The sequence below is a fragment of the Tamandua tetradactyla genome, chromosome 10 (assembly GCF_023851605.1).
Source record: "Tamandua tetradactyla isolate mTamTet1 chromosome 10, mTamTet1.pri, whole genome shotgun sequence".
NCBI lineage: Eukaryota > Metazoa > Chordata > Mammalia > Pilosa > Myrmecophagidae > Tamandua > Tamandua tetradactyla.
Genome location: NC_135336.1, coordinates 21,717,519 through 21,730,784, shown reverse-complemented (window position 1 = coordinate 21,730,784; position 13,266 = coordinate 21,717,519). Strand labels below are relative to the sequence as shown.

General features: G+C 38.7%; 1 protein-coding gene across 2 annotated transcripts in view; it reads right to left on the bottom strand.

Moving 5' to 3' along the window:
* The window catches only part of HACD2 (3-hydroxyacyl-CoA dehydratase 2), a 163,050-nt gene that overhangs the window by 106,404 nt on the left and 43,380 nt on the right, over positions 1–13,266 (bottom strand). For both annotated transcript variants that reach the window (XM_077118128.1, XM_077118127.1), the window contains exon 3: positions 9,613–9,631. In XM_077118128.1, coding sequence (XP_076974243.1) covers positions 9,613–9,631 — 19 coding nt within the window. The remainder of the gene's footprint in view (positions 1–9,612; positions 9,632–13,266) is intronic.

The window sequence follows — 13,266 nt, the reverse complement described above, 5'->3', positions numbered from 1 at the left end:
TTCATGTGTCAACTTTGCCAGATAATAGTGCCCAGTTATTTGGTCAAGTAAGTATTACCTAATTGTTACTGTGAAGGCATTTTTTAGACGTAAATTATCAATAAGTTGACTGCATCTATGGCTGATTACATCTACAAACGAGGAGATTGCCTTCAGTAATGAGAGATATTTCATCCATTCAGTTGAAGACTTTAAAAGAAGAAATGATGATTCCAGCAGTCAAAAGAGAGAATTTTCAGCACTACAGCTGGCTATCTTTTCCTGGGGAATTCATGACAAAATTTCATTAGAGTTCCCAGCTTGCAGCCTGTCTGCAAGGACTCATGCATCCTCACTGTTGTGTGAGATAATTTTATATAATTTCATAATATTTACAGTTATCTCCTGTTGGTTCTTTTTCTCTAGAGAATCCTGACTAATACATTCATGGTTGTTGTTTTTTTCTTTACTCTGTTAATATGGTGTATTACATCATCAATTTTCTTATATTGAATCATCCTTGCATACCTGGGGAAAAACACAGGTGACTGTAGTGCATGATCTTTCAATATGCTGTTGGATTCAATTTGCTAGTATTTTGTTGAGGATTTTTGCACCAATATTCACAATATTAGTCTGCAATTTCCTTTTTGGCTTTTGGTATGGGGATGATGTTGGCCTCATGGAATGAATTAGGGCGCTTTCCCTCCTCTTGAATTTTTTTGAAGTCTGAGCAGGATTGCTGTTAATTATTTCTGGAATGTTTGGTAAAATTGCCCTGTGAAGTGATCTGGTCCTGGGCTTTTCTTTGTTGAGAGGTTTCTGATTGCTGAGTCAACCTCTTTAATAGTTACCGGTTTGCTGAGCTCTTCTATTTCTTTTCAAGTCAAAGTGTAGGTAGCTGGTGTGTTTCTAGGAGGCTGTCCATTTCTTCTAGGTTATCTAATTTGTTGGCATACAGTTGTTCATAATATCCTCTTACAGTGTTTTATTTCAATGGGGTTAATAGTGATGTCCCTCTTTTCATTTGATTTATTGGTGTCCTCTTTTTTCTTCATCAGCCTAGCTTAAGATTTATCAATTTTATTGATCTTTTCAAAGAACCAACTTTTGGTTTTGGTGTTTCTAATTTTTTCTTTTATTCTTTATTTCATTTATCTCCAATGTAATCTTTATTTGTTTCTTCCTGCTCATTTTGTGTTTAGTTTGCTCTTCTTTTCTAGTTCTTCCAGTTTTAACATTAGGTCTCTGATTTGAAATCTTTTTTCATTTTTCAGGTGAACATTTAGATCTAATTAATGTCCCGCTCAGCACTGCCTTTCCTGCATTCCATAAGTTTCAGAATATTGTACTTTCATTTTCATTCACCTCAAGATATTTCTGAATTTCCCCTTTAAAGCATTAGTTATTTAAGGTGATATTAATCTCCACATATTTGTGAATTTTCCATTTTTCCCGGTTATTGATTTCTAACTTAATTTCATTGTGGTCAGAGAAGACATATTGTAAATTCAAATTTTCTGAATTTATTGAGCCTTGTTTTGTGACCTAAGATATGGTCTGTCATGGAGAATGATCCATGTACACTATAGAAGAATGTGTATTTTATTACTGCTGGGTGAAGTTTTCTCTATATGTCTATAAGATCTAGTTGGCGTAGAGCATTATTCAAGTCTCGTATTTTCTTATTAATCTTCTGTCTAAATGTTCTAGTCGTTACTGAAAGTGGTATATTTAAAATCTCCTACATTTACAGTAGAACCATCAATTTCTCCTTTCAAATCTGTCAGTAATTGCTTCATATATTTTAGGGCTTTGCTATTAGGCCCATATATATTTATAACTGTTACCCCTTCCTGTTGAATTGATCTCTTTAGCAATATATAATGACCATCTTGTCACTCGTAACTGTTTCTGACTTAAAGCTTATTTTATCTGATATTAGTATAGCTACTTCAGTTTTCTTTTGGTTACTATTTGTATGGTATATTTTTTCCAACCTTTTCACTTTCAACCTACCTATGTCTTTATTTGAATTTAAGGTGAGTCTCTTTGCAGGCAGCATGTAGTTGGGTCATGCTTTTTTATCCAGTCTGTCAATTTCTACCTTTTGACTGGAGAGTTTAATCCATTTACATTTAAATTCCTATTGATAAAGCAGAACTTTTGTTTGCCATTTTGCTCTTTAGTCTTTTTAAGTTTTACATCTTTTTTTGTCCTTCAGTTCTTCTTTTATGCTTAATTTTATATTTATTTGATTTTTTGTGTTGTACCATGTTGAATCCCTTCTCATTTCTATCTGAATTTACTTTTTAACTATTTTCCTTGTGGTTACCACAGGGTTAAAATTTAACATTCTAAATATGTTAACAATCATATTTTCTTTGATACCAGCTTGACTTCATTAGCATAAACATACACATTTCCTATATCCCTCCATTCTTACACCTTTTCTTCATACTTGTTACCAATCATATCTTTCTACATTGCATGCCCAAAATCATAAATTTAGCATTACTTTCTATGCGTTTGTATTTAAGCACCAGAGGTCTTTATTTCTATTATTTACCTAACTTACTTGAAAATAAAAACTATTTGGGGGGGGTCACAGAAAACCAGCATACAAATGTTTTATGGCAGCTTTATTCATTATCACCCAAAACTGGAAGCAAACAAAATATCATGTGAATGGATAAACAACAGGTAGATGGACAAACTATGGTACAATCATACAATGAATAATATTCAGAAATAAAAAGGAATGAGCTATCAGACCACACAAAGACACAGGTGAATCTTAAATGCATACTGCCAAGTAAAAGAACATAAAAGATAAGAACCATTATTAAAAGAAAAAAAATTAGTGGAAAGACGTTCACTAAAAATGAAGAGAACATCTTCCAAAAAAGTTCTGCAGAACTATAAAAAGTCGTATCACTGGAAAATCGTATCATATCAGTCATATCACCAACAGAACTATTCCTAGGCTGTTTTGCTCCCTTTATTATCTTAACACATTATTTAACCATTGAACTCCTGCCACAGAAACATAAACTAAAGAATTATTTGGCCAAAAGATGACTCAAGCTTTCACTTTTTGGTTCAATGGTGTTTCTAGTTTCATTGGAGTAATCTTGCTTTTGAAGATAAGACTATACACGGCGGGTTAATTCACTTAAGACTGCCGCATACCATTTTACCAGATAATTTCTGAAATATAGTATCCTTTTTAATTAAGCAAATTAAGCTCATTAATTTTAAAGATGCCTTATAGCTAAGACATCTATAAAATATTCTCCTTCAGGGCAATGCAGAAAGTTCCAGCTTTTCATGACCTCAAATATTAATGATGAAATCATCAGACAATGATAGAAAGATATCCATTTCTCTATTCTCTGGTTAATTTGCTCACTCCTCAGTTTAAGCTAATGATTCACCAATATTTTTTATAGAAGACCTCTAGCCAATGTAAATGCCAGAGAAATTCTCCTTTCTACAATACAAGAGCGCCATCTAGTGATAATCCATGAGTAAACGTATGCTACAGCAAAATTGTCCATGTGTTTGTGGGTATATTTCCCTTGCCCAATTCTGCTTTCTAATGTGACTTTCAAAATGTATTAAGGGAAAAATGTATTATACCTACTACTTGAAAGAATATCTAGTCCAACCTAGAGTTTTCCAGATGTGAAAACTATGGCTGAGGGGCTTCCCTCTGTCTGAATTGTCACACAGCTATTAGTGTTTTCAAGAGGTATTGCCTTAGCTGGGTTCCTGATTGACAGGACAGCAAACTAATTCCATTCTAACGAAACCCCTAGCTATTTCTCCAAGAACAGCAGAGGGTGAAATTCCCTGAGGATCTCTGCATAGCATTCCCTCATGAACTCCAACTGGGCACAAGGTGACTTCTGAAAATCCTCAGGGACTATGATTTACCCAGTAATAATCGGTGGAAGAGCAACGGCTTACTGAGTGGTTGCTAGGTACCAGGTGCCATGCATAGGTTCTGAGCACGTCTTCCAACCTCCCTGACCAGACAACCAGGGCTCCTAACGAGCACGCTCTCTCTTCCTTCCCTTACCTCAGTATCTTCACAGAGCAAGGAACAACGAACAGAGGTGGGTGCTGCGGGCAAAGGAAACTGCATGTACAAAATTAGGGAGGTGCAAAAAAACAAGGTTTATTCAGAGAAGAGGGGCTGAAACTTTGAGTATCAGGAACAGAAGATGCAGGTGCTAAAGTATCTTTCCTTCTTCTTATTTCCCTGTCTGGAGGGGAGGAAGCAAAATCAGTTCAGGAAGCAATAAGAAATAAGTATTAAAGCAAAAGGAGGCTATGCTAGACTTTCCTGAAAAGACAACTGATTTGGGAAAAATTACAGTTTAAAGCCTTCGAAACTGGTCTTGATACAGAGCTTTGGTGTCAAGACACTAGAAACTATAGTTTTTACAAGTGTGGTGAAGGTTGAACTTGGCAGCCTCCTACACACTGGCCTCCAAACCCCGGCCTGCACCCAGGAAGTCAGCAGGGGTGAGCCTTTAGAAGCTTCCAGGCAGGGAAGACAGGCTAGCCTCCCCGGAAGGTTTATGTCCATTTTTAACACCTTCGAGGGCTCCTTCCTCCCCCTGCCGTTACCATTACCAAACATGCCCCTAAGTAGAAAGCAATATTTGGGTCTAGAAAAAATAAGGTTTATTTACTCATTTTTGTGAGGGAGCCAGAAGAACAGGCTTGACAAAGGGGGTGCTCAAGGGTAATCTCATTAAGAATTGAGTGAACAGAAATTTCGGGAATTTTTGTGACACCTGAGACTAAGAGTTAGAGCTCTGAAGCTATGAAAGTCAGCAGTACCCCGTAGAGGAACTGTTTAAAAAGCTGAAACGGACCAGACTTCAAGTAAACATATGAATGAAGCTGAACAGGCTAGGACTGAGGTAAATTAGAATCCAAGGTAAAGGATGATATCATCCATATTTTAAAACTTCTCTTCTGCGTGAGACTAAAGGAAGAGATGTTTAGTTGGTGCAAAATTTATATTTCAAGTAGTGCATTTCCTAATTTAACTTGTATGGTCAGTTTAGTTGAACACCATAAGTACATGGAACCTTGAATAAGGAGTGAGATTTTACTCATTTTTCCAGTTTAGTGTGATGCCCCAATATATCCCAGAGTAATTTGGGCAGTGAATAAAGAAGTATTTGCAAAGTCCCCTTGGGACACTGGGGAGGAAGAAGGAAATACTCAACTTCTCCATTTGGAAAATTTCTGATAGTCTTGCAAGCAAAGCAGTGGGGACAACCAAATCAATAGGCGAAGCCCTCGATCTTGGGGTTTGCCCCTATGAAACTTGTTTCTGCAATGGATAGGCTGAGCCTATTTAAAATCAGGCCTAAGAGTCGCCCCCAGAGAACCTCTTTTGTTGCTCAGATGTGGCCTCTCTCTCTAAGCCCACTTGGCAGGTGAATTCACTGCCCTCCCCTCCTCATGCCTCATGGGACATGACTCCCAGGGATGTAAATCTCCTTGGCAACATGGGATAGAAATCCCAGGACGAGTCAGAACCTGGATTCAAGGGATTGAGAAAGTCTTCTTGACCAAAAGGGGGAAGAGAGATGTGAGACAAAATAAAGTATCATTGGCTGGGAGATTTCAAACCAAGTTGAGAGGTTATTCTGGAGGTTATTCTTATACATTATAAAGATATCCCTTTTTAGTTTATGGTGTAGTGGAGTGGCTGGAGGGAAGTACCTGAAACTGTTGAGCTGTGCTCCAGTAGCCTTGATTCTTGAAGACAACTGTATGAAGATACAACTTTTACAGTGTGACTGTGTGTCTGCGAAAACCTTGTGTCTGATGTTCCTTTTATAGGATATAGATGAGTTTAAAAATATGGATAAAAATAAATAAATAATATGGAGGGACAAAGGGTATAATAAATTGGGTAGATGGAAATACTAGTAGTCAATGAAAGAGAGGGGTAAGGGGTATGCTATGTATGAGTTTTTTCTTTTTTCTTTTATTTCTTTTTCCGGAGTGATGTAAATGTTCTAAATAATGATCATGGTGATGAATATGCAGCTATGTGATGAAAAAAGAAAAAAAAAGAAAAGAATTGGGTGGAAAGAGAGCCTATCAAGGTATGTGTGAAGCTGTGTCAGCTCTCAGAAACTAAAGGGAGCAGATCTTAGGATCAAAATCTTGTACTCTGGGAATTTGACTATTTTTGTACCATTTGTATTTTCAATAATTATTCCTTTCTTGTTCTTCCTTACTATTTAGTAAAGCTCCCTTTTAAAATGCCAACTAAGCTCAGAGGAACCAAAGAAAGCAGTTTTTGTTCAAAGAAAAGTTCAAAGGAAGCAATTTTGGTTTTGTGCCCAGCTATCCCCTCTCCAGGCTGGGCACAGGGGTGAGGGCTTAAAGCAAAACTCCAGGTGAAAATTTTGAAGGAATTAACCCCTTCCTTCAAGGATGTTCTCCTTCTTGAGTTGTCTTCTGCTAAAACTTAGAGGTTTCTGTGCCTCAGTAAAAAGTAATGATGATTCCTTTGTAACACTGCATTGTAAATGACTCTAAAGGTTGACCCTCCCAACGTGTGGGGGGTGGCACAGGGAGGTGATGCAGTTTAAGAGAGGATTTAGTTAACTCTAATTAGTAGAAGGAAAAATATTTTTGATTGGAGATGGGGCCCCACTTCTTCCCTGATACTTTTTCTTACCAAATAAAATCAGTTTGAAGCCATATGCTACCAGCCAATATTAAGATGATTGTGAATTTCTTCGAGTTCACTTTTAAAAAATAATTAAGCAAAATTATTTAATCAGTTTGAGAAGAGTGCACCCTGGCATGTAAAGAAAATGTGAAACCACAAATCCAGGATATCTATGCAAAAAGCCTTTTGTTGTTGTCTGTTGATGAAATCAAACTGCTAACACTCAACCTTAGACATAATATCCTTTGCGTGATGACTGAGCTTCTGTTCAGCATCTGTCCTATAGCTTTCAATCAAAAGAAAACTTCCAAAGTTTATAAATAAATATTGATTGTCTAATTTCAGACATGAAGACTGACCAAATGCACAATGTCACATCTTAACAAAAGTATCTTTGGTGCCAGTCCCTCTACTTCTAATTGCCATTCCAAATAAGAGAGCAACACTGCAGAAATCAGCTGAGAACCACACCATATCCCGTATGCCTCTTGTACAGTCTAACTGAAAATAGCACAGATAAAAAGATAATACTTCTTTCAGCACAAGCTGTACCAAATGAATAAAGAAACCACAACTTTTCTTTGCAGTCTGTGAATGAGATATTTCAAAGTAGTTTTTCCTAGCTGTTGGTTTTTAAATTCTCATCTCTAGTACACCAGCACATAGATAGAAATCTTAGGCTGAGGACTGCATAGCATTTGATAAATCCTGTTGCAGACCAATCAACCTACTTGGAAAAAGTTGGGGCATGGGAACTCACAGGAAAGGACGGAAGGCTGACTTCCTCATAGAAAGGAGCTCCTATTATGGAATTTTGGTTTATTATTTCTGGAGGCCAATTTTGCCAAGTAGTATTGTCACAAGCATGGACAAGAAGCAACTCCAGCCCATGCTAAGAGTAAGAGGCTCTGAAGCACCCACTTACACAGACATTGTAATTTAAAAGAAAATAAAACTATAAAAGAATTATATTTATATAAATCTAAATATTGAATATTACGTTAAGGGACAGAATAAAACGTTTAACATTCTACCATATTACACTGCTTTAGTTAATAATAACTGCTACCACTTTATTAGGAAACTATTCAACAGTGCCATGTTCCAGATACTGTGATAAATGCTCTTCATGCATTGTTCCGTTTAATTTTCACAGCAACCCCACGAGATAAGTGTTATCATCATCCTTTTATTGATGAAGAAATAGAGACACACAAAAGTTGAGCTGAGTTACTTACTGGAAGTCACACAACTAGTGAGTAACCAATTCTGACTAAGGTCCATACTCTAAATCAACAGCACATAAGCCAAAGACAGTTCAAGATTCTAAAATAAGTTTCTAAAAGACTAAATTGTTATAGTGGAAACTTTTAGAATGCCACAGGAAAAGACACTATTATCCCAAAAATGAACTTAAGTTATGTGTGTATAAAAAAGCACTGCTTGTGGGCAATGCTAGAAACAGCCTTTATTATTGTTGTTGTTATTGCTGTTAATAAATGAACTAAGAACATTTAGAAAACAAATTTGGGGAATTTCGCCAGAATTTGGTAAGATTATGATCAAAGGTTCACCAAGCTCCCACTAGGTACTGGGCACTGTGTTTGGCATGGAAATAAAGAGAGCAATGTGAATCAGTTATTACTCTAAAAAATTCAGTATGGTGGTGGGGGACATAGTTTCAGCAACAGGCTAACAACATGGAAAGTAAAATAATGGAGCGAGGTGTAGGGTACTGTAGGGTACAGTGACATGAGGAACAGGACCTAATCGAGCCAGCGGGTGGTAAGGGAGTCTACTGGAGGATGGACAGCACAGTGTTAGCCAGCTGAATGGGGTGGGCTGCTCGTTCGGGCAGAGAGCAAAGCCTGGGCACAGATGCAGAGCAAGCAGTGCAGTAGCATGGCACATGGAAGGACCCAAGAGGACGTCAGAGTTGCTGAAGGATGGAGTAGGCAGAAGAGAATGGGCACAGGTAAGGGTGGAGAGGTGGGCAGGGTCCGTATCACGCCACATGAAGAAGCTTAAACCACTGAAGGGTTTTAAGCAGACAAATGACACGGTTCAAAATTATTGTTTAGCTAAATCCTATAGTCTCTTCTGAACAATAAGTCTCCTTTCTCATCTGTGAATTCCCCAATGCCAAATGCAGTGTCCTGAGAATAGTAAGTAGCCAGTTAATTTGTGAATTAAATTGATCAAGACTATATTGGTTTGGAGGCGAAGTTTTTAGACCTTGGGTGCTCCTGAATAATAACTGACTTCAAATCTTCTCTTTGAGAGACAAGTCTGCAATGCACAACAGCCCCTATGGGCCTGCTCCAGAGGGACTATCAACTCGCTTTTTATTTAATGAGAAGGGGAAAGCCATCCCCAGACAGGAAACTTATCTCAGCAGAATTTGGTAACTCTCCCCCTAAAAGAAAAGCATACTGTATCTGCTTATAGTAGAAATCCCTTTCATTTGTATAACCCTTTACACTTTTCTAATCCTTCTCACATATATTAAATATTCACCCAAGAGGTAGGTAAGATATGCGTTATCTTCATTTAAAGCTGAGTAAAGAGATATAACATGTAAGTGATCAGAAAGGGGTTTCAATGAGCCCAGCACCAGAATCCCACGTCATATTTTTATAAATATGCTGGTGTTTCTCTATTACCCTTGTAACAAGAAGGTGAGAGAGGCCTCTTGAATTAACAAAGCAGAATGGCTCTGAAATTTAATAAATTAAGCACTAATATTTAAATAGTATCTATGACTTTAGAAACAAAAAGTCATTCCATTTTGAAAAATTTAACGTATGATGATTAAGTGATTTTGTTTTTTCAATATTCAATGAGTCAAACCTATCATTTATAACTTAAAAAAAAGCAGAATCCACTGAACATAGTAGGGGGAAAAATTCCATACTTACCTATTGCACAATGTAAAATCTAGGGAAAAAAAGGGAGGGGGGAAGAGAATTAGTAAGGATTGACAATAATAATATAGTTCATTGCACTATTGTAATAATATAATAAATAGAATAATAAAGCTTTCAGTAAGGTTACAGCAGTGTCTGCCAGCAGCATTGAATTTGAAAAACTAACATGCAATTTTTTAAACTAAAGCTACTTCACAAGACGTAAATTATTGTTGTTTTGTTTGTTTGCTCATTTTTACTTTGTCTGTGGAAGATTTTCTAAGGATTAAATCTCATCTAACAATTTCTCTGATATCAAGGATCTCTTTTTTTAATTAGAGAAGCTGTAGATAACAGAACAATCATGCATAAAACACAGGATTCCCACATACAAAAACTCACAAGAGCAATAGGTGCACAGCATCACCTACGTCCCACGGCCTACAGAACTGACACAAACAATAGAATACGGGCTCAGAGAAGCCTTTGTTGACTCCTCTTGCCCAGCAATCCCCTGCAGTGTAGATATTTATTCCATAAAGATCTACCCGTGGTCCCCCCCATCTTGTGTCATTCTATAATCTCATTATAGGAGTGTTTCCTGGTCTAATCAGTAACCATAGATCTTCTTGAGCTCAAGGCCCACATTCCAAACTGCCCTTGGACATCTCTATCTAGGTGCACCAGCAGCAGCTCCAACACAGCAGTCTTCAGCAGGACGCATACCCACCTTCCTTCCTTCATACTTCCTATGCTTCTAGATCACCAACCTCCCAATCTCAGATTCAAGTTGCAGCCCCCCAAGTACAATTGGTTTCCGAATTCTGCCAGTGCTTCTGGCAACCGTCTTTCCTACTCTTATTTCCAGTGCCTTCATCCTCTCCCATGGGAGGTTCTCATACCCATCCAGCTGGCCAATTAGGTTCTTCTAAATGCTAACTTGTCCCTCATACAGCACTGCTTTAATGCGGCTGCTGGTGGCGGTGGCAAAAAAAGAATCTGAAGGCATCTACAAGACTGATTTAAGGACCAATGCTTTCCTGGATAGTAAGACCTAACAGATAACGTAGTGCATTTTAGAATTTACAGTATTTCTCTAGCAGTCGTTGTGTTGTTTGATCCTAACAAAAACTCTGGCACATAGGCAAAGCAGTTATTTCTACTTCAGATAAGGAAATCTAGGCTCAGGAAGCCGCATAAACTTGTTCCACGTAGTAAGTGATGAGAAATATTCAAGAACTAAGGCTTCATTTATATTCTACTGCTTTCTCCACCATCTTATTTAATTGTACTTTATGACATACAGAGGCCAGAACTTGACAAAACCTAGCTTAACAAAAATATACCTAATAAGGTACTTCCGGGAAGATGGCCAAATAGAGTAGCTCAAGATCAGTCCTGCTTCACAGAAAAGTTAGAGAATGGACAGGCAGGCGACTGGGGTGGTGATTTGGGAGTGCAGCTGACCTGGGAGAAGCTTCTGCCCCACATACGGCAACCCCGGTTGCGGACGCCAAGGAACTGAGAGGCAGAAAGCTGGAGCCTGGCACGGAACAGCACAGCCCGCAGGAGGGCACGGACAGGAGTCTGGGAATAGGAAGTAAGCCAGGCCATGTTCCTTGGGCACGCTACCCTCACCAGCACAGCCCCATGACTACCAACTCACCCCACACCCACACACCTGAGCCCTGTCACCCGCTCCTATTCCCTACACTCCAGGTACCCCCACTCCCACCCCAAGTGCAGCCCAACCCACCTCTCCTGCACCCCTCCCGAGCACTACTTCCCCCTCCCTGTTTCCTGCAGGCTGTTGCCAGAGCATAAAGGCTGCAGGCACTAACCTCCACACCTAGGCTACCCCTGTCCCCCAGCCCACAGTGTTGCACTGCCTCATTCAGCCCCACCTGAGCTCTGCACATCTGTTTACAGCACTCCCAGGCCCACGTATGTGCACAGGCCCCCAATCAGGTCATTCAGCTCTAGGAACCGCACTTCACAGCAGCCCTAGAACCAGGCATGCGCACACCCCTCAGCCACACTTCCAGGTTCTGAGAAAGTGCTGACCTGGGCAGCCGGGTCACATCTGCCCCCAGTGAACAAAGGCATAATGCTGACCTGCTGCCACAGCTCTATGCATACACAAAAAGGGACCTGTGCCTTAGATCAGTGCACACCAAGGTTATGCCTCTCAGACCACTGCACCGGCACAGCTACATCCTCCCTGGCCACTGGGCATCCACATTCACAAGCATCAGAGTAATATCCCCAAGCTGTACCATACCTGCCCTGAAATCCCTACTGTACAACCACCCTACAAATGCAAGGCCTTAGACTACAGAATGATATCAACTCCCAAAGTAAATCAATCAAGATATTTACATGCCATGAAGATAGCAGAAGATCATTAAGCATATCACAATGCAGAGAGATATAGCCCTGCCTAATGATCAAATTAAAACACCAGAGGAGACACAGACATTGGAACAACTAATCAAAGATATTCATACAACTCTGCTTAATAAAATAAGTGGGATAGCAAATGACATAAAGGAGCTCAAGATGACAGTGGAAAAGCATAACGAGGAATTTGAAAGAATAAATAGAAATATAGCAGATATCACAAAGATTAAAGACTCAGCTGACCAAATAAAAAACATACTAGAGGCACACAACATCAGATTTGAAGAGACAGAAAAAAGAATAAGTGATACAGAGGACAGGATAACTGACTTTGAAGACTCAAAACAGCAAATGGCAAAAAAGAGGGAAAAAATTGAATGGGAATTCAGGGAAATGATAGGCAAAACACAGTGGACAAATATAAGGATCAGTGTGTCCCAGAAGGAGAAGAGTAAAGGGCTAGGAAGAGTAGTTGAGATATAAGGGGGGACATCTGCCCAATCCCCAAAAAGGGTACATAAATATACAAGTCAAAGAAGTCCAACGAACTCCAAATAGAATAAATCCCAATATGCTTTTCTCAAGGCACATACTAATCAGTCTGTCAAATGTTGACGAAAAGCAGAAAATCCTGAAAGCCAGCAAGAGAAAAACAATCTACTACATACAAGGGAAATCAAATAAGACTGAGTTCAGACTACTCAACTAGCACCCTGGAGGTGAGAAGGCAGTGGTATGATATATTCAAGATTCTGAAAGAGAAAGGCTTCCAGCCAAGAATTCTGTACTCAGCCAAACTGTCCTTCAAAATTGAAAGAGAGATTAAAGTTTTCATAGTCAAAAAAGTCCTAAAAGAGTGTGTCAACAAGAGACCGGCCCTACAAGAAATACTAAAAGGAGTTCTGCCGGCTGAAAAAAAAAGACAGGAGAAGGAGATCTGAAGCAGGGCACAGAATTGAAGAGTATCACTAAGGGTAATTTAAAGAATACAAAGAGAAAGAGGGAAAAGAATATATAGATCTTGAAGAGTATCACTAAGGGTAATTTAAATAACACAAGGAGAAAGAGGGAAAAGATCTGACAAATAAAATTAAAAAAATAAGAAGGTAGATTCAAGAAGCACCTTTCCAGTAATAACTTTGAATGTTAACAGACTAAACTTACCAATTAAAAGATAGATTGGTAGAATGGATTACGAAACATAATCCAGCTATATGCTGCTTACAAGAGACTCACCTTAGATACAAGGATACAAATAGATTGAAA